Source organism: Ochlerotatus camptorhynchus, unplaced genomic scaffold (assembly GCF_037179485.1).
Source record: "Ochlerotatus camptorhynchus isolate MF236.1 unplaced genomic scaffold, CSIRO-AGI_Acam_v1.1 ptg000508l, whole genome shotgun sequence".
NCBI lineage: Eukaryota > Metazoa > Arthropoda > Insecta > Diptera > Culicidae > Ochlerotatus > Ochlerotatus camptorhynchus.
In genome coordinates, this window is record NW_027040992.1 from 222,501 (window position 1) to 248,017 (window position 25,517).

General features: G+C 37.6%; 1 protein-coding gene across 1 annotated transcript in view; it reads right to left on the reverse strand.

The window, feature by feature from the left end:
• hth (homothorax) overlaps positions 1–25,517 on the reverse strand; it is a 74,103-nt gene that overhangs the window by 8,010 nt on the left and 40,576 nt on the right. The window contains exons 3-5 of the mRNA XM_065235912.1: positions 21,529–21,670; positions 4,126–4,176; positions 3,365–3,415 (exon numbers count right to left, since the gene is read on the reverse strand). Coding sequence (XP_065091984.1) covers positions 3,365–3,415; positions 4,126–4,176; positions 21,529–21,670 — 244 coding nt within the window. The remainder of the gene's footprint in view (positions 1–3,364; positions 3,416–4,125; positions 4,177–21,528; positions 21,671–25,517) is intronic.

Sequence of the window (25,517 nt, forward strand, 5' to 3'; positions counted from 1 at the left end):
CATACACTAAAGCCGCAGGTTTTTTTTCATCAGTTTAAGAAACACAAACACGGCAGGGTGGGATGCTGCGAGAGAGACACATTCAGATATAAGATATCATTTGAATTTCCCATAAATATCAATATCCACCAGACACAGACCCGTCATTATGTTTCTTCCATAAGAGTTTTTGAACTTTATAATGAAAAGTCTAGCGATGGGAAAAAGAACAAGTAGAACACGAAGTAAATATTTTCATGGCTGGTTGTATACGGAATTTACGAGTTGATCTTTCACAATTTTCGAAAACCATCGCTCAGTTTTGCCGAGTCCAACGAGACAAAAACGAACACGACTCAGATCTAAGAAATCAATAGCCATCCCACTGTGGTTCAGATTTATTCAAAACCAGTCGGAATCTCTCTGGACGCGTAGTACCCGGTGATAAGAAGGCTTTGATCAAATGAATCACCTCAGCAACGGCCTAAACGACGACCGCGATGAACGCAGCGGCGCACAACGATCGCAGTAGGCGAATAAGAAAAAAAAGCGGCGGAAATTAAGCCGCGGAAATTTATGTTATAAAAAAGGCCCCGGAAAATTAAAATCTCGTAAATGTGTCCCATATCGATCGACGGAGAAGCGGAAAAAGAAGACCTATAGAGCTATAAAAATGACTACTTTACGATATTTCCCACCCGTACTCCATTCTCATCTCTTTTCTAAGCGATCTATCTACCGTCGTCGTGCAACGGAAAGGAAACAAGAAAAAATATGGCACAATTGAGAAGTATATCTTTGAGATTATATCAAATTTTAAGTACGTAAAGTAAGACATGAACTTCCTAACTCATACTGGTTTGGTAAAACCTCATGATTTGAAAAAAAAAACTGAAAATTTTCAACAGACTATTCAATACTCATTTTTAAGATATATGGACTCGGTAGAAAGAGAAATATTTCTTTGTTAATAATATAAAAACAATCACATAACATTTCGAGAAACCTAACAATATGTGATGGAGGTATTTCTGCAAACTTATTAGATTTTGTAATAATGTTCACTTGCACTGAATAGGTCCTAAACTGATCAACCAGTTGATGGACCGCCCATGTTGGCTATAAATTTCAGACCTTTTTTCTACTGTGGAACACACCCCTCTTAGTTTATGTTAGACTCAACGTGGTGTGAAACAATTATCTTTAGACTATCTTTAGACAGTCTGGCATTGCTGGGTTGTGCACTGCAGACACGCAACGCCTCTCTGGACGGGAGATATTCAATGAAGATTCAGTGATAATTTAAATTTTATTAATACGATAAAAGGGATAATTATTACATTAGAAATAAATTAAACTTAAGCAAGCAATAGATGAATTACCGTTGGAAGTGAAAGTCCAAAAAGAAGGTAAAACAGCTGGTCTTAATATAGCAACCGTCCCTTAATAATAGGCAAGACACACCTTTTTCTTTGTGTGCCTACTTCGCGTCCTACAAAGAAACGCAACCAGACATAAATATCTTCCTTTCTGGGCTTCGTACATTAAATGTTACAATTTAGTCAATTGGTGCACACCAGTTCTATCCCTCGTCATTTTTTTATTCTGTTTGCTTCGGATCGTCCATGCTAGTGGAAACCGGTCCCGCCAAACGAACAAAAAATGTGAATAACAAAAATTGCTAAAAACGAAGTTAAAACCAACCACCAAAAACAGGTTGCGGAAATCGTGCACTCCTTCCACCAAACAATTTTTCGGGAAGGTACACCGAACCGATAAAGCATTTTACGTATCATTTCTTTAATATATTCATACATAAAAACTGCTTAGTGTTCCTTTTTCTCTCTTCTACATGCCTACTTTCTTGCTTTTGGCTCTAGCTTTTGGAAGCCTTACGTCGAGCATAATATTCTTTACTCATTCGTAGCGCTATTGGCGAAACTCATGACAAATTATGCTAATCAGCAGCGTTGATGAATTAATATATGCAAAGGGCACGTATTATTTTTACCTTTTCAGAGCAGACGCCTCCTTCCATCTTGTTCACTATTCAATTCGATTGGCCTTAGTTCACTATCTACGGCGAAAGTTTAGTTTTGGGGCTCAATGGGGACTTATATCATTACCAAACCCAAATACTAATGAAATGTGAACAACCACAACTGTAACTGCAAATGTGAACAACCACAACTGTAATTTGCAGGTACAGTTGTGGTTGTTCACATTTCATTAGTATTTGGGTTTGGTAATGGTGAGCCCCAAAACTAAAATTTCGCCGTAGATAGTGAACCAATCGAATTGAATAGTGAACAAGATGGAAGGAGGCGTCAAAATCGCTATTACAATGGTGATATATAAATGCATAACTTAGATTATGTGTAGTCGACTCTGTCTAAAGAAATGTAAATGATTTAATCTATATTTTGAGTTTCACTCTCCAAACAAAACAAGGGAAATGCTAGGGAAAAGAACCCTTAACTATCAAATTAGTTAGGATGAAACAGATGAAAAATAGCAGCAATAATCTTTATTTACGACTGGAATTCACTCGCCGAAAAATACATAGGTACAAGCTTCAATCTGCAGACAGAAACACGACGCGACGAAGCGTTCATTCTGTTAAATAACGAATGTTAATTGGAACAACGAAGTGATTAGTACCGAAATTTGTAATAGTAAAATTAATTTACATTTTTATTTTCATGAAAATTGGTCTGTGAAAACTCCCTTCTCTTCTTTCTATTCTGAATTTTGGTTTTGAACCTCCCGCTATGTCTTTTTAGCTAAGCGTAGGGGACAAGAGAAACCGCACCTGTTCGTTGTTTGAAAAACGATGGCTTGGCAAAAGAAAGAAAAAAAAAATGTTTTATTGATAAAGCAGATGCACTAGGTCCTATATTGACCGGATGGCAGCAATATAAACTACACAGAATTCTAGTACCATTCTAGCCATCTTCAGCAGGTCGAAACAAGTGGCACAAGTTTTCGTATTTAATTCAATTAGAGAAATGAATACATTTGCTTACTGCATGTTGCGAGTTTTACGTAACACTGTAAACAAAGGCGGCTGGGAAGTTGTAAGGGTTGTAAAACTTTATGACACTCAGCGATCCATGCGCTCCACACTGTGCCATCCCAATGGGCCATGGGGAATCCTTCAGATCGGTAAGGCTAACGTTATTGTTGGAAATGACCATAAAAAAGTGTAATTTAAATTCTCTCTGTCAAGGGCAATTAATTCGATCATTGGTTGCACTGCATCAGCGATAGTCGGTATTGCGTGTAGTCAGGAGTCAGGAAAAGCCTCAATACGTTGTATTCGTTGGTCGGGATGTTGTAGAGAGTCAAAAAACATAAAGCGAATTGTAAAAATAAAGTTACTTACTTTTTCAAGTTCTAGGAGGTGAAACCGTAGCACTTGAATAGCTTGCACCATCTGAAAGAAGAAGAAATAAACAGCACATTAAATGATTGCCTTGTGAAATCTACAGACACTGTTAGCTTGTAGAACTGTTGGTGATAATAATTCAATAAGCGCTAACCTTGACCTAATTTCCCCTTGAGCTACTGTAGATAATGAGATCTTCTTCTATGTTATCTACGACCTAATTGGATGTGAAAGGAGTACTCCCACTGCTACTACAGGAATCTCCAGAATAGTGCGGTGGGTAATGCAGTCCACGCATCTCTATTTATCAGCTGTTCTACAACAAATTGATCTAATCTTCTTTAGGTGACTAGTATATCGTTGATACTAATCACATACAAAAAATCACCTCAATTGGGTAAAAGCGATAAATAGAGGTGGACTGCATCACCCACGGGGGGATTGCTGTAATGTGGTCAAAGGATTTTGTTGAAATAACATATGTTCTAGCTAAAAATGCTCAAGGGAGCCGAGAAAATTTCCTATCCTATGTTGTTTAAACAAGTTACATTTTTATTTTAACAAGTTGAAGATTCTACGATGATTTCAATCTGCCTACAAACCCAAGTAATCTCCATCTTATTTCCTTCATCTACAACTTCCATATCAGTCATCAGATAGTGCCTCTTGAAAACAAACACAAAATCTCCAAGACGACGCGCTTGTAGTGGAGTGAACAAAATACAAAAAGAAAGATACTAAAAACATGCAATACTTACTAGTGAATCTACTTCGGGGTCCGCCACATAGTAGGGTTTTTCTTGCCGTATCTGCAGGTGCGAAACAAAGAGAAAAAAGAGAAAAGTCATTAATCAATCATAATTATAAGGTGTAATCAAATCCTCTTTCACGACGGGCGTGCAGAGTCTCTAGTTTTTTTTTCTGGCACTACTGTTAAGAGAAAGATAAAAGGCCAACCCTGCAGCGACAATGCCATGATGGGTGAAGGCGACTGGAAGAAGATCGATGCAACGTAGAGGTTTGATTGAAAAGATTAATAAGCGCATGCGTTCGTCACATCGTTTTGATCCAGTATCAAACAGCATGGAGTTAATTCTGCTCATTTTGGATGTTCATAGCTGTTCTAGTTGTTGATGCTGCTGATACTGTCTGGTTGGCTGGCAGAGAAAATCGTTTTCTGATTGACGCAGCATGATCCGCAATAGCTTGCTTGCATTATCGCTTAATCAAAACATTGAATCATAATTTCAATGCAGCTTAAATCCATCCAAAACAAACAATTGGAATGTGTAAATCCCTAGCTTCCATATGCTTCGTGAATTTTGTATTTTAATGTATGAACAACAACAATATTTATGGAATATCAGATTAAAATTCAAATGTCAATAATAAAGGTATTATCGAAGACCGACGTGTTTTGTTTCCGTTGCTGCTTTTCTATCGCGAATTTAATGAAGATCACTGTGGAAGCCTTATTTTTGATAAATATCATGTTCATCTCGAAATTTCAAGAGCGCAAATATCAACTCTCACAAAACATACAACAAGGAAACTTAAACTTCACGTTTGCTGCATGGAGTTCCAATTTCATGAGCGATGTAGCGAGATTTATACTCTAGAAAACGTTAAGTGATAGGGCATATCAGCCACCTTTGGAATCTTCAAGCAATAAACTTAACGGAATTTTTTGGTGAAAATTCGGTGCGGAAAAAAAAACGTTAAATTCCTTTTGGAAATCTGTGAACTTTACATAATCGGGTGCAGTGAAACGGACTAAAATTGGATTTCAACCGATCCCATGGAACTCCGATAGGACATACTGGATGTTTGCCTGCTGCTAAAACTTTTAAATGTGCGATGGAATTGGTTGGAGCGGAGCCCAACGAGCCCAACGATGAAACATTGACGGGATTTCAAGCCCAAACGACGAAGAAGACCCGTAAGATGATAGAAGAAATATGCTACAAACAATAGCTTTGGTGAGATCATTTCATATTATTATCAATATTCATATTAAGACAACCAAGGACACCGCAAGGTTTTTTTTATTCAGGTAGCATGAACACAATTCACGTATCAATTTGATGCATGGTGGGATTAGAGGGAAAACAATGATTGATTTATCCTCGCTAAACAGAGAAAGTCGATTAAAGGGTTAGGCCACTACATGTAGCGGGTTAAAAAAATTGATTTTTTTCTTGGTCTTGATAGTTTAGATAGAGTCTAAAAATACGGGACAGTTGGTTTTATACCAGGTAACACAAATTTATCGAGGGAATTGATAATTCAAATAATGGTACCAAAATAAATATGATAGCCTATGTTGGCAAGTTGATTAATTTTGGTTTCCTCCCTAGATATTCTACTTGTTTAGTACTGAGCTTTGTATCAAATTAGTTAATTTAACGGACGTATCAATCATTTCAAGATTTCGCGACCGTACCGAACAAATTCTAAACTACATAAGCTCAAAAAACATTTGGCAAGCTCTACCGAATTGCGAATCACTTCTGCGTAAGCTCCGTAGACGTAGGCGAGTTAAATCCGACCGCCGCGAAAAGTTAAACATGCATCAATATCACTTAAGGAAAGATCGATTTTACAGTCTCGTAGGGCTTAGTTCATAGATTAACAAACTGGAGCAGGTTTTTTAATATAAAATTACACGTTTAACGATCAGTAATTCAATTAATTAAAGTTCATGTAAGTTTATGCTTTCCGTTGGAAACTCAATTAATGTCAATTGAAGTATTCATTGTTCAAAAACACAGATGCATGTCAAGTTCAATGCAAATTAATGGAGTTGTATTGTTGTATTGCTACATATATGTTTCAACTAACCCTAGAATCTGCCAAAAGTAAATTTACAAAAAAAATGCCTGTGTGATTTACATCAAAGATGAATTTTGAATAAGGAGCTCCCTTAGCTCAGTCGATTAAGGCACAGCTATAAAGCAAGACCATGCTGGAGGCGGCAGGTTTCGATTCCTGGTACGGACAACGAATTTTTCGATTTGGAAACTTTCTGAGCCTGGGCTCTAGGCCCAAGGAAAAGGCTTAGCAGCTCTCAAACTGTGGATGTGCTAACTTTAAGTTGAGTTGAGAGTGGGCGTAAAAGTCCCAGTAAGGGCGTATTGAAAGCCAAAAAGAAGATGAATTACGTCACGTGTAAAATAGTAATTTTTAAGTATGTGAGTACAGCGGCGCCAGTGGTGTAGTGGTAAGTATTAGTGATTGACTCTCACCCCAGCAGGCCTGGGTTCAACCCCAGGCGCTGTCGGTGGGATGTTCTGAGGCATAACATCTCTGATCACGCCCTTTCTTCAGAAGGGAAGTAAAGCCGTTTGTCCCCGGTTCATGAGTTGATGGGTCGATAGGTAGGGTCAAGGTGTGGGAGGTGCCTCCCTTGCGTCGGTAGCATTGGTGCTCAGCACGGAAAAAAGATCGACGGAAAACAAATCATGGAAAAAAAGTATGTGAGTTGGTTTCGAGGATTTTAGTGTAATCAATAAAATCTGCGCTTCTAGTGTGGACCGCACTCCTGCACCAACGCCTCTGAAATCAACTTTTGGAAAATGAAGTACTACAAAAAATCTGGAATGGATGATTATTGTTCTCCTCTTTCTTCTCTCAATATACCGAAGTAACAGTTTTGGTTTTATGAGAGTATTGTAGACCGTTATTCAGACTTGTAGAATGCTTTAAAAGTTTAATAAAACTTGCAATGTTGCTTGGGTACTATTCTTTTAAGCACTTCCTACTCGGAAATATCAACCTCTTTGTGTTGCGTTACGAATTCAGAAGATTTTCATAAGAAATGTACTGCATTTTTAATGTCTCACCACATGTACAGATTCTGTAAGGTGGTCGTAGGAAGGCTTTTTAAACATATATATTTTTTTAATTTAATGTTAGCTAGCTTTTCGAACATAGTGTATTTAAGCTTGTGAAGGTTTTATACGAAAATATTCATTCTGGACAAACTTGCCTGAACGCTACATTTCATTATAAGATCTGTAACTACATTTTTTTTTAATGAAATACAGCTGTGATTCACTCGCTAGTTAGGTGCTCGCTAGTTGGACCATGGTTCAACTAAAAAGCAACTGTATTTCAAAACTTCATGTCAAATTGAATCTTCTTCAAGGAATGAGCAAACGCATTTTTTTACGTTCTACAAGAAAACAGAAAAAAAAACTGACGCCCACCAATACATTTTCTTTCATTCACTGTAATTAAGTCCGCTTTCCGGGATTTTTTAACAACGACAACAAACGATGCGCATACCACTGAATAAATTGTAGTCATGTGATGTGCCAGTTGACCCAACTAGCGAATCGAATTAGTTGGTTGGGTCGAGGTGGTGGCCCAACCGGCTTCTACATGCCACGAAAATTGATGTTCAAATAATAATAAATTCAAAGAACTGTTCATATAGTTGTAATTAAAGTTAACATAAAACTTATTCTGTACATTTAAAATTTTGGGCATTATTTTCGGAAGAAGCAAGACAAAAAAACAATATTCAAATGATTTTATTACCGTCACCTTGTACGCTACGTCGTGCAAACATGAACACAAACGTCCTTGTGTCTTCGATTTCAGCACCAATGCTCGGTCCTATTCGATTACCCAGAAATAATAAACGGTTAATTAGAGTGTTTATGTGCGCGTGCGATCTCCTGAGAGAACACGTGACAACTGTCAAAAACACTTTCGTCCGTTTGTGAGAATCGTAAATTTTATACAGGGGTTGCCAAAGATCGACAAAAAAGAGAGATCTCTCCCTTTTCCGTATCATCCCGTGCAGAATAATTATACCGGAGCGCTAACCTACCATTAAACCGTTCCAGAGGTTTATAGCCATGTTATTACCAAATCTACACAAAATAAACATATTTCCATGGCAGACGCTGTGGCCATCGCTTCACTTTTGTTTCAACCTATCGATCATTATAAAAATATAAAAAACAGGCGATGTGCGCGATTGGACTGAAGGTTGCGTTGAAGTTATGATTGAATGATGATCAGTCATTATGGCCACTCGCAAGGCCCTATTATAGCTGAAGAATTCCGAAGCTATGCTGATGCGCTCTGCCATATTATAATATTCTTCTTTTTGAATTGTTCAGCTCAGTTAGCGGAAGACAACCAAATCAAAGAGGTTTCATTTTTACTGACTGATGACGAGAGGAAGAGAGAAAATGCCACGCGTTGAATGGACCAGAAAGAGAAGCCAACGAAAACAACTCTCTTGAGATAATTTATGGTTGTTGTTGATAAATATTGTAAAATCTGCTAAAAATCGTTATAATTTATGGTTTACTTTAATTTTTTGTTTGCACCAGAAGGGTCTGATGCTAAATCCCGAGACAGTTTGACTGACAGATGTATCTCTTTCATCACTGTGAGGCTAGTGGTTTATGATATTCTAGTCAAATTCAATGAAAAAAGTCGTATTCTAGCGTGATCGTGTGAAAATGATAACTTAGATGATTACAATTCAATCCTACACCGGAGGAAACTTGATTTGTTTTCCGTCGATCTTGTTTTCCGTGCTGAGCACCAATGCTACCGACACCAGGGAGGCAGCTACCACACCCTACCTATCGACCCATAAACTCAAGGACCGGGGACCAAAAGCTATACTTCCCTTCCGAAGGAAGGCGTGATCAGAGATGTTATGCCTCAGAGGCAATCACGCTTACCACTACACCATTGGCGCCGCTAGGAGGAAACTACGTTATTGATTATAATTAATGGCGAAAACGGATGAAAAGAACTAAGAAGAGCTAGTCTAAGAAACACAAACATAAAATTTGATTTGACTTCCTCGAAGGTGTTTCAACACATTTCCAAGGACGTTACAGTCACAAACTTTCTAACTGTGTTAGTACTACAAGATTATCGGTTTTCTAAGCTTAAGGAGAGCCATAAATAAAAGGTTTAACGGCAATATATTTTATGTCACAATAATTAACTTATTTTAGTTAGGGTCAAACCGTTAAAAGGGGTAAACAAAGATTTCTACCTCTCTATTTACGGTTGCAGAAATAAAAACACTGCTTAGATTACTGCTCATTTAGTTAGCAAAAACTGCCTTTTTTGCAGAATGATTGATTTTTCTTTAAATCTACCCCAGTTCTCCAGGTCTTGAAGATAAGCTGTAAAAATCTTTTTCTATACAAAGAGAAAACAAAAACAAAACAAGAAAACTTCAGGATGTGTCCCAGCTCAAGAGTTTTAGCAACAAAGATCCCCTGCTACGTTTTCTATCTCATCTAACACGGTAGAGTATTCAATTTTAAAACCTTCAAATTGGATTTATGCTTGTCTACCCTCAGCAGTGCTTTCTTCTCACAACTTCAAATGCATCTACGAGAAGCATGGTCCATAAGGAAAAGAAAATCGTCTAGAATTTCAATTCTTGTGACTGAAAAATTCTTTTTTTCTCCCTTTTTCCGGTACCTTACAGCACATGCACAGTTGGGATAGAATGAATTCTCGCACAATTCCCAGTGTGGAATTTGTCCTTCCTTGTGCTCTTTTTCTATGTTGTAAAAACCGGGGGTCCCAAATCTTAGCCAGTATTCGAGAAAGAACTTTGAAATTTACAAACAAAGCAACAGACTGCGAGGTAGGTTCGGAGAAGTCACACCCGGCATAATCGTACACCCAGGATTAAAAGATATAGTTGCTTAGCCTCGGTAAACATATCGTTATGTTTCTACGCACCACAAATGGAACAAATTTTGCCATCATCTGTCAGCCCTTAGATTTACTGGTAAATTTATCGAAATACGTCAGCTGTGTTCAACCGCGACACCAGTTGAAATTCTTCTCCAGTTGATTACAACAAGTACCATCCAATACTTTGCAAGTTGATGTCTATATCAAAACTTAGCAACTTACTAACGCAGGATAAACGCGTCTTCGTCAGTTGTATAAATATTCCCGTCATGTGAGCCCCAATTTTTCCGTATCCAACAATTGAAAGGCCTCGTCAGCTTTTGTACACAGAAAAATAAAATTACGCAAAGATTGCGTTCCTTTAACTTACTTTTGAGCTCTCGCACTCTTTATTGTTGTCAAATAAGAATAAGCCACCAGTGATTATTTGAGGTATTCGCAAATTTGAGTCAATTGAACTTATTTTTTGGTAGAATAAAATTTGTGAGTAAGTAATGTTTAAGCCGTGGATAAATGCAAACTACTTTAAGCTGGTTTCTCAAAATTGGCTAATCGAACAAAAGAAAGGATATGGATGAAAGAACTTAATTTTAGATTATTTATTTCCTTTTAAACAAAACTTCTTGTGGTCTTTTCTCATGAATAAAAGCTCGTCTACGCATACCACCAACACAATCGCATAGGAGAAGCTTCCCTCTACCGGTTGTAGTGGATTTGCATATGTGAGGTCCGATTTACGAGAAAAGGCCGCAAGAAGTTTTGTTTACAACAGCTGATGAGGAATTTTCAATTGTTGATATTGATATATTCACAAATAAAACAATGATTTGATGCTTATAAAACGCTTTATGCCAAAATATGGTTGATAGAATATTAAAAATACGAAATATCAAACCATATATCACTGCTAATGTCACCTTAAGAAAAACGTTGAAACCCTCACATTGTTGGGAAAATTTTTAAATAAAAATATTGATTTCATTTATAGTCTTGTAGACCAAGGTTTGCTCTTAAAGAATGCTAACAAACTATGATACAATTTGCAATGATGCTTGGGTTATTTCCTCTTTACTGATTACGAGTGATTGAGCTACTTGAGTAAATAAATGCAGTGTGTCATGAAAATTTAAAAAAATCAGACCAAAACCATATACGCCAAAAAGTTATGATTGCTGAGATATTTTTTTTTGTGTATAACGGCGCCGGTGGTGTAGTGGTAAGCGTGATTACCTCTCACCCCAGAAGGCCTGGGTTCAATCCCAGTCGGCGCCGCCGGGATGTTCTGAGGCATAACATCTCTGATCACGCCTTCCTTCGGATGGGAAGTAAAGCCGTTGGTCCCCGGTTCATGAGTTGATGGGTCGATAGGTAGGGTCCAGGTGTGGGAGCTGCCTTCCTGGCACGTCGGTAGCATTGGTGCTCAGCACGGAAAACAAGATCGACGGAAAAAACAAACCAAAGGAAAAAAAAAAAAATTGTGTACAAATAAGGCTGACGCGAATTTTAATTTGTCGCCCACACCCTTTAAAAACTTCAAAATATGGAAGGGACATATTATATGTTATATAATTTTGAAAGTAATACTTGCATCAGCTTAAGTATCTTAAAAAAAATTTACATCCATTGGTTAAAGCATTCTATTCAATTTTAGAATTTCTTTTCGATGTATTTTTTTCCTGATTCCTTGACTCCATTGGATTGATAATAATTATATTGCTGATTGCATCTGAAACTGGACTGTCCCAAAAATGCAATAAGTGTGATAGAAGTGCACATTTCCGTCAAACCGTTTTGATGTCTTGGGAGCACTTATTGCTTGCATCATAAGGAATAAGTGCACCGAAGACACCAAGACGATTAGATGTAAACTTGCAATTTTATCACACTTTTTAATAAGTGAAAACGCGCTTATTAGTCCAATTTGGTGTGAAATGCGCAATACCATATGTGGTCATCATTGTTACTGGAGCCAGAATTTATCATTTCCTAAATTGATGGGAAAATTTGGTGCCTGAAGATATGAAATAGACCCCAATTAGTGGTCCTTAGCACCTTGTCGAGTAACTCCTATCCGTACCTCCCAGCGGTGCTGACCTTGGTACGAGTAACCATGGGAAAGGTCGAGTAGCCAACCCCGGTGGGACCTTGATTGTATGTTAATAGGAAAAAAAAAGGGGGGCTTCCCAAGTAACCAACAAGCCCGTTAATTCGCCTTTTTGCAATATAAGGCTAATATACAACTAATATAAAGCCTAGCATACCCTTTGTTAGTCGTGTATCAGCCTTATATTGCAAAAAGACGAATTAGCGGGCTTGTTGGTTGGGACGGCTCAAAACAGCATCTGTTCTCCATGTCAGAGGCAGCTGATCATCGTCCTCGTACAACGTGAGAATTTAAACAGAGCTGTGCACGATTATCCTCCGGTGAGACAAAGGGTTGACAAGGAGCACACAAAACAAGCAGCCCATAAAAAATAAAAGCCTGAATGGTAAAATTAGGTAAACATTGGCCACATCCGGGTCTATTACAGGTTGTTTAATTTATAATCCCAAATTCCACATCTAAAAATTTTCAGAACATTTAGGCTTTCTAAGGTTAGACACTCGCCAAACTCCTCCTCATTCTGAGGTTTCTACGTTGTTTATGAACATCCCCTTGATCAAATCGATGTAGTTGCTGATGATCACCGATAATGACACCACCAGATAAATTCAAAGACGCATTCTGGCACGGTATCGTGATTATTTTAAACTCCGAAAAACGCTTCGGTCGAATAAAGATCGCTGCCGGACGACGATGATTATTTACGAAATGCTTCTAAGACCGGTAGTCCTTTACGACCACGATACCAGCTCAATGACATTATCGCCTAGGCAACAATTCATAGTGGACCCAAAACATTTAAACAAATTATTTGTACCGGGAACTCTGTCAAACTCTGTTTTTGGTATAGGCAGTGGGATGTGGAGGACCATCACAACCTTGGTGTTTTCGTATGGAAGGTATTTCCTACCATCTACGGTGGAGTGCAGAAAAGAAAACGGAACTTACACCCAACCGGGAAATGTAAGATTCAATTTTAGATTTGCAAGAAAAAATGCAAAATTTAGAATGTTTCACGACATAAACAGATTCTGTAATGTGGTCGCCGGAAGGTTTTTAAAATAATTTTGTAATTTTTATGTCTAAAAATCTGAATTTTACTGGTAATGTAAACATCTATGCGTGTAAATTTGTATTTCTTATCACGCAAACTTATAACTTGTAAAAATATTGCATCAAATATTTGTAATATTTCATTAAATGTCTCATAACTTTATATTATCTATAATATAATATTGTATGACATATGACGCTCCATTTATGTGCATCATATTGAATAGAAATTTACACTACTTTTTCTAACTGTGTAGTTTATTATCCGAACAAAGTTTGTTTCCTCAGCTGCATTTGTTCTAGTAAGTTATCTCGAAAAGGTTTTATTCAAGAATATGCATTTTGAAAAAAAAAACTTGTACGCTGCAGTCCATTAAAAGAACTGCCATTACATTTGTTGTATGAAATATATGCAGAGGACGTAATAAATCCAACCTTATATTGGATGCAAGTGAAATTTTATTTGCGTGTAGAGAAGGCGATTAAACCGCGAGTTATACCAGCTGCAATAGAGCCACAGCCGAAGGGGCCTCATAGCCTAGTCAGTAAAGGCACGGTATTACCAAGCCGGAGGCGGCGGGTTCGATTCCCGGTCCGGTCGAGGGAATCTTTCGGGTTGGAAATTTTCTCGACTTCCCTGGGCATATAGTATCATTGTGCTTGCCATACAATATACAAATTCATGCATTGGTATTGGCATCGAAAGCTCTTAATTAATAACTGTGGAAGTGCATTTAGAACACTAAGTTGAGAGCACGCAATAAGCTAATATGCGCTAAGCAATAAGCTTGAAATGCGAACAAGAAGAAGAAGAATAGAGCCACAGCATTATCCACACCGTATCAATCCAGCAACTATAGTAGACTGGGCACGTCGTAAGAATGCCGGTCGACAGCCCGATGAAAATTGTGCAGGCGATACGAAGCCATTGATCGAGTGTAATATAGAAGACTTCTATGAACAGTAACTGACAACCAGGCCCTGAATGATATGGTATGTATGCTAAATGTATCTGAGAAAAATTTCTTTGGGACCAGATTGTATATTTGACGTTGTAGAAACATATGACAAAAGTCTAGGACAAGGGTGCAAATGATCAGTTCCCAAGTAACAATCTAAATGCTTGGAAGATTTATTCTTATTTTATCATTGTTTTATCGTAGCATCCTTTGCAGCCTGTGTTTGTATTACGGTTTTGTGTGCTTGTCATAAAATCAGGCCGTCAAGTCGTCTATAAAACTGTTTTATGACTACTTAATTAAAACTCAGACTTCATAGTTTTAACGGTAACTGTAAGGTGGTTCTGTATCACTACTTATAACTGCAGAATAAAACCAAAACAAAACATACAATTATGTTTTATGTCATACTTTTTATAACCGATATAAAACTTGAAGCAGTCTTAGACCTTCACTAAAGCCTCATTACAACTATCGACTTTATCAGAGGCCTAAGATTCACATATAAATACTACAACAATAACAAAAAACACTCTAAAAATTGTTACCAATATAAAAAAAAAAACAAATCTATTCAGATACATGAAATGAAAACCCCTTCAGTGCTTTTGAACACGATGAAGATGAGACGATCGCCAATATGAAACTCCTACAGTTATGGGCTCCCTCATATAACATAAGGCACAGTGCGGTGAAGGAGCTCTTAAAATATTCAACAAGCGGCTTTCCGATACACTTCCGAAAGATCCACGAACCATTCTTCAAACAACGCAGACAGTTTCACTAAATCCGGTTGGAGATGGCCAGTATTGGCATCACGGATTTAAACTTTGTTTTCAAAAACTGAATCCAATAAGTATTTCTTGCATCTTGATTACAAGATAAAATAGGAGAATCACTTGGAATGTTGACTTTTTGACAGGTTGCCATGGTTTTTGTTTTGTTTTGATTCGCTGTACCGAATAAAACCAGCAAGCTAGTTATAGAGCTTAAATATAACTTAACGCTCGCTAAAATTGAATCCCGAGCAAGACCGGACACACTCAGCTAGCTGTCATATAAATTAAAAGTAGCACAGTAATTTAAGGTTGCAACTAAACGAGGACTGGACTGGATGATCATGTCTTGATTAGCAAAATCTTTAATTTGAACCACTCCCTCTGTCCCTCTGCCTACCTATTCTACTGATTTCTTTCATTCATAGACACGACGATGACTTACGCATATCACTAATGCAGCTGCATCGCCATAATGTACCGTAGATCGTTGACGGAAATACGATTGATGTAGTGTTGGATGATCTTTCCCAAATGTTCTCCAACTAATACTAAACATCTCTTTCAAACAAGCACCGGCAAACCGGTAAGTGCACGCATGCTTGTTTTTTAATAACTAATAAAGACTGCATCTTCCACTATAAACATTCCCATTGCACATTGCCATGTGTGTATGTATAACGTACAACTAAATGATACTACAGGTATGATAAATACACCCGTGTCTCGATGCTTCCCCGATGTCTCGATGGGGGCCTCCCTTAGCACAGCCGGTAAAGACGCAGTTACAAAGCAAGACCATGCTGGAGGTGGCTGGGTTCGATTTCGATTCCCGGTCCGGTCAAGGAATTTTTCGGGATGGAAAATGTCTCCACTTCCTGGACATAGAGTATGATCGTACTTGTCATACACATTTATTAATGCAAAAATGGTACAGGCATCGAAAGCTCTCTATTAATAACTGTGGAATTGCATCTAGAACACTACGACAAGAGCACGCAATAAGCTTATATGCGGTAAGCAACAAGCTTGAAATGCTTTCACGATGCCGGTTATTTGTTGGACCACTTCCATCGACGCCACATTCAGTACAAAGTGTAACCCAAATATTCGCATAGTCGTCGTGCTCCATGGCGCCTAGTCGTGAATAAAATATAAATGCGATGTGGTAGTAATAGCCAATAATAATAATCTGAATAATAGGATGATACGAAGAAGCGGAACTCTTCATCCATGCTCTCCTCTTTCCATTCCTTCATCGACACATATCAAATCTCGCCACGGAGTCATGTGTTTATGTATATATTTTCATCTCACAGTTTTTCTCCTCTCATTTCTCGACCAATTTCTGGTTGGTTACTTTAGAAACAAATAAACAAATAAAATTTAATTGCATGCTTAAAGTAATCACCAAGATATGGATCCAAAACCAGCACACTTTCCATCATGGATAGGAGAGCAAGATCGGAACGATTGTACGAACGAATGAGCATAAAAAACCGCAGATTTGCTCGCACACTTACCACACAAACAGGCGTGAATGTGAATCAGCTGAGTATGGCCGAATTAAGCCAATCAATAAAGTACTACGTTGATCGTGAAAGGATCGTCCATAAATCTTCCTATGGCTGGAACATTTTTATTTGCATAAACACATTTTTATATGACAGCAGCACACAAAGCACACCATTAAATCATTCCACACATTTGAATTGACGAAATCCCGCCGATTGGCATTCCTACCAGCATATGATCCGATAATTACTGTCATTATAGTCATATTACAGCATCAAACATATAATTATTAAATTTGGCTGTGGACGAATCGTTTTATTTGTTCTGTGGCCTGCTAGTTAGTCCATCATACACTGCATACGCGTGTGCATGTCACAGCAAGCCATGATGAACCAGAAGGCAAAATAATAAATAATTTAAGCGACGGAGGCGTCATAGCTGTCTATGGTCGGTGAATATCTCCTGAACAAGCACAGCGTCTGTTGCATCTTATTTCTGATCTGCGTTTCGTCATTCATGGTGCAGACTACAGAGCAGCATTTCAAAAGTAAGTTGTAAATCCAGTGTGTGTTTTTAATTACCCTTTAAAAACAAGTTCAGCATATTGTAGTGGCAATAAAGAATTCTCACGATAAAGCGCGAGCGGAACGCCGAACGCTAATCGTTAATCAGATGCATATATTAATATACAGTACGGAACGAGTATCAACGGGAAACGCAAAAGATGTGCTCCAGATTTCAAGCAAATTGAAAAAAAATATATTATTTTTTTATTACCATTTTCTATCGATCATGGGTTCGTAAAAAGTATATAGTTGTTGTATTCTTTTTATTACTTTACAGCTCTAATCACATATAGTAGTGTCACTTCCCTTCGTAGAACCAAAGTGCGTTGAGGAAGAGACAAGGAGGAAAGCTACATAAAACCATAGTGTGACTTTTTTTTTCAAACGTATACGATGGAATGAGCGATCGTAAATCAAGAGCTTCGAATCACTGACGAGCACGCTTTCGCCCGGTTGATGATTGTGTGCTTCGAAGCAATTGAAGGGAAGAATCTTGGAACAGCCGACGGCTACGTTATCGGTATCGTGTGGTGGGAGAAATCAATCCATAGGTATTTTATTGGCTGGGAAATTACCATATTTTTTATTGATGCTAATAATTGCCAATATTTAATATGCACATATGAATCATTTTGTCGCTTCATCGTGGTTCCCTTTTAATCTAATTCTAGTAAACTAATCAGATTTTTTTTATCAAAGCACGCATTTGCAGCGCACGATGGAAGCAAAAACTATGGCATAATTTAAAACTCAAAGCTTAAACTTTAAATCATGTGTAATAGAATGATTGATTTGAATTGATTGTTTAAGAGCTAAAACGCTATCTTGCATGTCTGTGTGGTTGGCATGCATTTAAATTTCAAAAAGCAGAACCAGGAAGGAAAGAAGAAGGTGCAACATGTGGTTTATCTTAGAAATCTTTGAATTTTACCTGTTCAAAAATTCAAATGGATAATAAAACAAACTATCCATTCGCTTACTGTTCCTTAAATGAACTGCTTATTATCTGATTCACATTTTCACTGGGTCTGGAGGTTCTTGGAGCCATTAAGATGAAAAATGACACGTGAAGTTGAGTGCTAAAATTATCATTCGTACTGATACAAAAATAGAAGGCAAATTATGAAAACACGATAACGAGTACATGAAATGATGAACTGTTACAGACCATAAAATAAAACACCACGGATGAGTTTCCATTTCGCACGAGGGAGATTACCCATAGCAACACAATGATCCCGCGCACAACTGCTTGGCGCATCCCGACACACTGGGAAATACTAGTAGAATTGGCTAAAACTCAAAGCGACAATTTCTGTATCATAATCGCTGCTTGATTTAATGTGACACTATTTAAGGTAGATTGAAATGAAATGAATGTAAACCCATAGTTAGATGTACAGATTTCAACGGAACAAAGTCACAAAAAGCAAAAAAGACTATGACGCTCTGTATGTCACGATTTCAAATTATAGTTCGTTTGGTTTAGAATTTCCAACACATACTTTACGCGTTGCTCGCAGTCGTCTGTCTGCCATTGCTGTTAGTGCTGATGCGGCCACTGCTGCTGCTGGTTTGCATGCTTGGTAATGTAATTTTCACTCGCTCGTCGTTCGTCGTGTATCCACCGCACCAAGTCATTTCGTGGTGTTCTCGCCCGATGAAGATGCTGGCCTGATGATAATGAATCCCTCACTTTTGCCTTCTTAGCTCCGCGCGATGATGCTTCATCTGTACATCATTTACCGTGCGCGAGAAAGCGAACCGAAAATATATACGCAGTCGAGCACAACATCAACACACCAACAAAACAAACCGAAACGAGAAAGGCAAGCAATGCGATCAATTCTCCTAGAAGGGATCCTTGTTGGAGGTTTGAGTACACTTGCAACTGTTTAAACTATAGTCACACGCACACAATACATAAATTAACATCAGATCACAATACTTTTTGCCTGCAGGCTTGTTCGAGAGCGATTCAAATGGTTTTACGTTTATGATGTGCGCAGCATAACTTCTGCGTTGCTGACACGGAATGATCTTCACCACGATTCTATTTTTGTGAAAATATTCGACTGCTCGCCCCTACTTGGAGAGCATGTCGCCGTTTCGAAGAATATAAAGAGGCGAAAAAACGAAACTGCCGCGCCGAATAATATTCGATGACGTCAGCCGTTAAAGATTCATTTTTTGACTTGTCAGAATAAGAATTTCGTTTTTAGATCTGTTGCAAATATAATTGGTGTTTAAGTTTATGTTTAATAATATTTTTTACAATAATCGGACTATTTGAGAGAAAATATCATTTATCAAGGCAAGCAAAAGGGTTGGACAAGAACTTTAGCATTTGACTTATTTTCAGAGTTAGGTATATACAGCATTTTAAAATTTTAGAAAAAAAAAATACTGGCTCCAGCGATTTACTGGGTGTGTGAAAACGTCTGTTACATTCAACAGAATCTCAACATTGAAAAGTTTTTTTCCATCCAGCATGAATGTAGGGAATAGTAGATGACGGTGAGGGTTGTGTGCAAGCGTGACTGGTCGTTGTGATTTTTCTAAGCAAGACAATTAAAGGCGTTTCTGCCGAGTCCACGAAAAATGTTGCGAAATGGATTCCGGTGGAAAGTAAACTAAAACAAAAAATTATAACAGGATAAATAGCAACAAAATAGGACACATTAGTTATATTGTAATTCCCAATAAAAAAAACCAAGCGGTTAAAATTCAAAAGAACAAAATTCAACCAATGCACGAATAGATATAGCCTCTGAAAGCATACTGCGAAACACAAAGTTCGCACATGACGAATATTATTTGCCTGCAGTGTTCAAAAATATCCCAAAGAATTGCAAATGAATACATTAAAATTGGCTCCCTCGATCGTCTTCTGCCACAATATTTTTGCATGGAACCGTACAATAACTTCTGTTCTGTGTGAGTTGGTACCTTTTTTTTTGCGCGCTACCTTGTGAATTTTTTATTTGCCATGCATGACGAAAGCTTTCGAGCAACGCAGCAAAACTCTTGGACTTGTTGTTTCTCTTTATTACTGACAAGGTTACGCTGTCTTGTTTCACACTGTGGGTGCTGACAAACTGCCCAAAATTAGTGTTTCACATCAGATAACAAACTAGCACGAATTTAATTTTCCAAAATATCTTCTGATTCACGCATATTGGAGATAAGAAAAAACAGCAAGAGTAAACCTAGACGAACGTTGTTATCACCGAGACTCGTAGAAATGTTGTCGCTATCAGTAATTTTATACACGGCTCTGCTACTATATTTTCGATAACGTTTTGACTAACCTAACAAACCTCGCCGAAGAGATAGCACTATCATTTCCAAAATCACAATTGTTCGCACTGAAGACTGTCGAAGCAAACAATATCTGTCCTATTGAGTTTGATTGATCGAAGGTTTTGAAGCTATGGGGATTTGTTTAGGAATCAAACGAGGCCTTACGGCGAAATCCCCAAAAGTCCAGCAGCCCGAATAACACCATTTATTGATAATCGGTAGGATTTGACGTAAAGTACAAAGTCACAGATTAATAGCAAAAGGCGCATTCTCTCTCTCCCTTATCTGATAATACATTCGACCCGCGCTACTGAAAAGTTAGTAAATGTGGTGATGGTTAGATAGGGTACCACACACTCGAACACAACGAAAAAGATAAACCTTCTAGCTCAATAATTGCTCGATACCAATATTATTAATAATTATAAACCTATCCATTAATTGCCAAACACAAAGTGAAACATAACGCAAGAATTTTTTTCCATAATTTTAATTTCAAACATACCAAATTATTATCATGTCAATTGAAATTATTGATATCAATTTTTTAACTAAAAACTCAAATTTTAACCTCAAGTTTGTTTCTTAAACAATTAACCATTCGATTGCGTTAGGCATGTTAAAAGTTAGAAGTTTATTAAAAGCCAAATTCCAGATTACTGGAATTAAACACGATTGAATTTGGCAACACTTGTAGTTTATTTATCCTCCATTGATACAATTGACATACAACCCTTCTCTCCAATTGCATACATTACGCGTTTTGTGCATCTTTCGACAAACGGTCGGTTGCGTTTCGTAACCATCTCCGCTACATTAATTGAGCAATAGCAGGGCTATGCTTAATAATCAGATTGAATGTAGTAATGACGGATGTAAGGTAAATAAGCAAACAGCTGTCATTTGATCAAGTTTAGAGTGCGCACCCTTCATAGCACTTCAACAGCTTTTCCGACTATATCAATCAAACCAACGAGCCAACTAAAATCAGCAAAATACGTCTTTTAAAATATCTGTACAAACATGTACAACTTGTGGACAAACAATCGAAAAATCGAAACGCTTCCTTATCAAACGGTGACCGTACCTTCAAATCGAAGCCAAATTATAGAATAAAAAAAACGTTGTTTACTGAACACACACGCTGAACAAATGCTAGATAAGTAAACGGTTTCCAATATCCAATTTGACTTACCTGTTTACTAAATACTGCCACATCCTCACTGAAGGAATCTGACGAACAGACATCACCACCCGCGACACCTGGTTCTCGCGGCGTACACGTTGCTAGTTCACATTTTTCGAATATTAGTGCCAATAGCGGGAATAGAGGGTGCCTGTAACAGGAAGAGAGAAAACATTGAAATCAATTAATCAAATTTTGACCCCCTGTACATTTTGGTGTGATTTGATTTTTACAGGAAGTCCAGGAAGTGGCCACCTTTACGCCTCTTGGAAAATAACTTGAATGGGACCCACGCGATACTGTAGATTCAACTTCGAATGAGAAAGACCGGTGAATACCAAAAGTGTAAGCAACGGAGAACCCTGATAAGAGCTAGTTATTTCATTTTTTGGAAGATAAGATCATACTACCGCGTAAGGTGACTGTTTGCTTGCTTTATTATTACTGTGGAATGCTTACTGTTGCTGCTGCTGCGGTAGCAAGCTTGTTGTGTCAACAAATAAAGTTTATTGTTCAATCTCGAAGCGATTGTACAATTTTCTCCGTCATTTTTATGATATTTGTTATTGACAGTGACGAGCTGATGTAGGAAAGTTTAATGACACTTACCACTTGACACAATCCAGAGCGCCACAATTTTTTTTATAAGAATGTACAAAACAAGCAAAAATTATAAAACTCATCTACCTACCAATGTCTTGCATTCATTGCAGGTAACATCGTCCATTTATGCATCAAATTTACCTTTGCCTATACTGCACAAGCTAGCCGGCCTCGGTTGCCATAACAACGCTCATCTATTTCGGGCCCGGTGTTGCTAGTGTCGGGCTCACATTTACTCTCAAACGAGATGAAATTTAAATTGAAATAAACAACCGACCTCAGTTTCGTGGTGGTAGATTTCCATAAGTTTCTTTGTTGAATGTGAACGAAATGTTCTGCTTGCACGAAAGCGGAGCACGCCATGTGAGACACTGCCGACGCCGGTATGCGTAAATATTTTGATAATGTCACTAAATATTATACTTTTACCAATTGTTTATATAGTTTTCTGGATGGTTTAGATGGTTGTTTAAGTAAGAGAGCCTTAGGCAAAAAAAAAGAGAGCAAGAAAGTAAGGACTTCCTCGATGTTCGTTAGCACTGACTGCCAACGCCACCAGAAATCACTAAAACTAGCGGAAGTATCTAAATAATGAAATAATATTCAAATACCGAACCGTCGGAGTACTGTATAAACATGCAACGGCGACAAAAAGCTCAACTCAAAAAATTGCAGTGGAAGTAAAACCAGATTGTGAGATCGACGGTCTACGGAGGATTTGGGAGACGGATTCTATTGTTATTTTGATGAACCAATGAAGATGGCTTGCAAAAAAAATAATCACAGTTTCTACATTTTTATGATGTAGGTATCCAAATATGTTTTCATGACACGCTATGGTCTGTTCTGTCAAATTCCCTCCACTTTCATTATATTGCCAATTCAGATAAAAAACATCATTGCAATTTGCAAATTGAACCTGAAATTAACGCAAAACTTACTGTCGGTGCCGGTGAAACATTTACATTTCTACATTCCAAAAATTTCGAAAAATGATATCAAAAATCCAGATTCTTCCTGATATTCTAGCAAAAACATGTTTTTTGTGCATTATGATGCCAAAAAGCTTGATATAAAATACCACAAAACCAGACCTTACGATTTTGTTTTTTATCCAACTTTTTAAAATCAGAGTGCCTTCCATTCAATAATCTAAATTAGCAGGTTTTTTGTAGTTGAAGATGCTAATTTCAAATAACAGACTGTAGTGGTAATTTTTATACGATAGATGGAGTAGATGAAAGCATAGAGTTGATAGTTCCGTTAGAGTACGGCAGTGTGAAGATTGTATATAGATATTAGACAAGCGAGCTAGGACAACTTTTAAGGAAGGTATAAATCGGTTTTTTTCATCTCTCTTTACCAAACTCCCCCTTTGGAGAGGGATGGTGAGGGGTATCCCCCCCCCCCCCCCCACCACTGGCCAGTGTCTAATATCTATATACAATCTTCACACTGCCGTACTCTAACGGAACTATCAACTCTATGCTTTCATCTACTCCATCTATCGTATAAAAATTACCACTACAGTCTGTTATTTGAAATTAGCATCTTCAACTATGTAAATCGTTGACTTCACGTAGAATTAATACTAAAAACATATAGTCAAAGGTTTTTTGTGTCAAACACAAACATCACAAATTTTTCTTGTTACTTACACATACAAAATATCATCGTAATATCTATGATCCCATAATTCCATACAACATTGTTTTAGTCTAAATGAATGGAAGGCATCCTATTTAAAATGAATAAATAGATAAAAAAAAAAAGTTTTTACACGTATATTTTCTTAAGAATCACAGGTAAAAAAAAACTACGAATGTCAAATAATCTGGAATCAAGCCAAAACAATCATGAAAATTTAAATATAAGGTAGCTATTTTAATTGTTTACACAGTTTAAAATATTTTGTAATTCGTGTATTTCCATGCACATAAAAAGGTCATGCATGTTCATGTAAAATTAAATTAAATATCCGAACCATAACCCAGGATGGGGTAAAAGTCTCTCTTGTATGTAGTAAGTCAAGAGTTATTTCAATCAAAGGATTAACGATTCCCCGATCCGAACTGTGTGCTGCATTTTTGCTTATCAGATTGGCCATGAAGGTTCATCCGGCAATCAAGATGAATTTCCACTCAATCCATTATTGGTCGGGTCGGATAGTCAGATCGTTCTTGCATGGCTAAAGAAGCCCCTATCTCAACTTGCAGAAATTGTTGATCATTCTGTTGATGCTAATGGAATTACATCAAGTCGTCCAAAAACCCAGCTGATGTTGTCAGTCGTGGTCAACCCTCCCAACTTCTTGCTTCGAATGAGCTTTGGTGGAACGGACCTCCAATTCTTCGAAGTCATAGCTATCAGATTGATGAGCCTAATCCGCTTTCCGATGATAAATTACCGGAATTGAAAACAGTAACCGTGTCTACTACAGTCTTTGTCCCTGAAATCCTTCCAGTTATGACTGCCTTTAGTTCATTCCGAAAGCTTCAGCGAGTGATTGGATACTTCAGGAGATTTGTTGTGAATGCAAGGTCTCCCAAGTCGGAACGTATCACTTCGGAATACCTGACTGTGCGAGAGTTGAAAGAGTCATTGAATGTGATTGTTAAGTATGTTCAAAGAGTTGAGTTTTCTGACGAAATTTGTCGGCTTGAATCAGGTGAACCTCAGGTAGACTCAGTAGTCTGAATGTTATTATGAATCATGGTGTGTTGAGAGTGGGTGGAAGACTGAAGCATTCTTGTTTGCCATATGGTTCAAAGCACCAAGCCGTACTCCCTGACAAAAACCCAATTGTCGGATCGTTGTTAAGAGCAATGCACTGCGAAATGTTGCACATTGGTCCGTCTAGTCTCATTTCATTGGTCCGCCAGAGATTCTGGCTTCTAAATGCTTATTATGTAGTCAGGAAAGTCATCCGGTCTTGTGTTCCTAGGGTTATTTACATAAAACAAAAACTACTGCTACTACTTCTACTAATACTACTTCTACACTACGTTCGCTCCAATCGCGAACAAAATTGGTGTTTGAATTTACACGACTTAAAATTTACATGCATGTAAAATTAAACGTCACTTGAATTTTACAGGCTTTAGATGGGCTCATCTTGTAATTTCACAGAACATTTAAAATTACACGCATTTTATTTCGCTTATACTTATTTGAATGAGATTATTTACCATGAAATTGGATTATTCCGGTGATAATTCCGCGAACATGGCATTCGTTTTTTATATTATTTAGTCGAATTGATAAAACAAATGTGTACCGTTTAGGCACTTTACTTTGCGAAGATCATAATGCGCAATCACATACACACTTAGAAGTACCTAATTTTACACGTGAAAAATTGAAAAAAGTTTCCGGAGGGGGCACTTCTGAAAGAT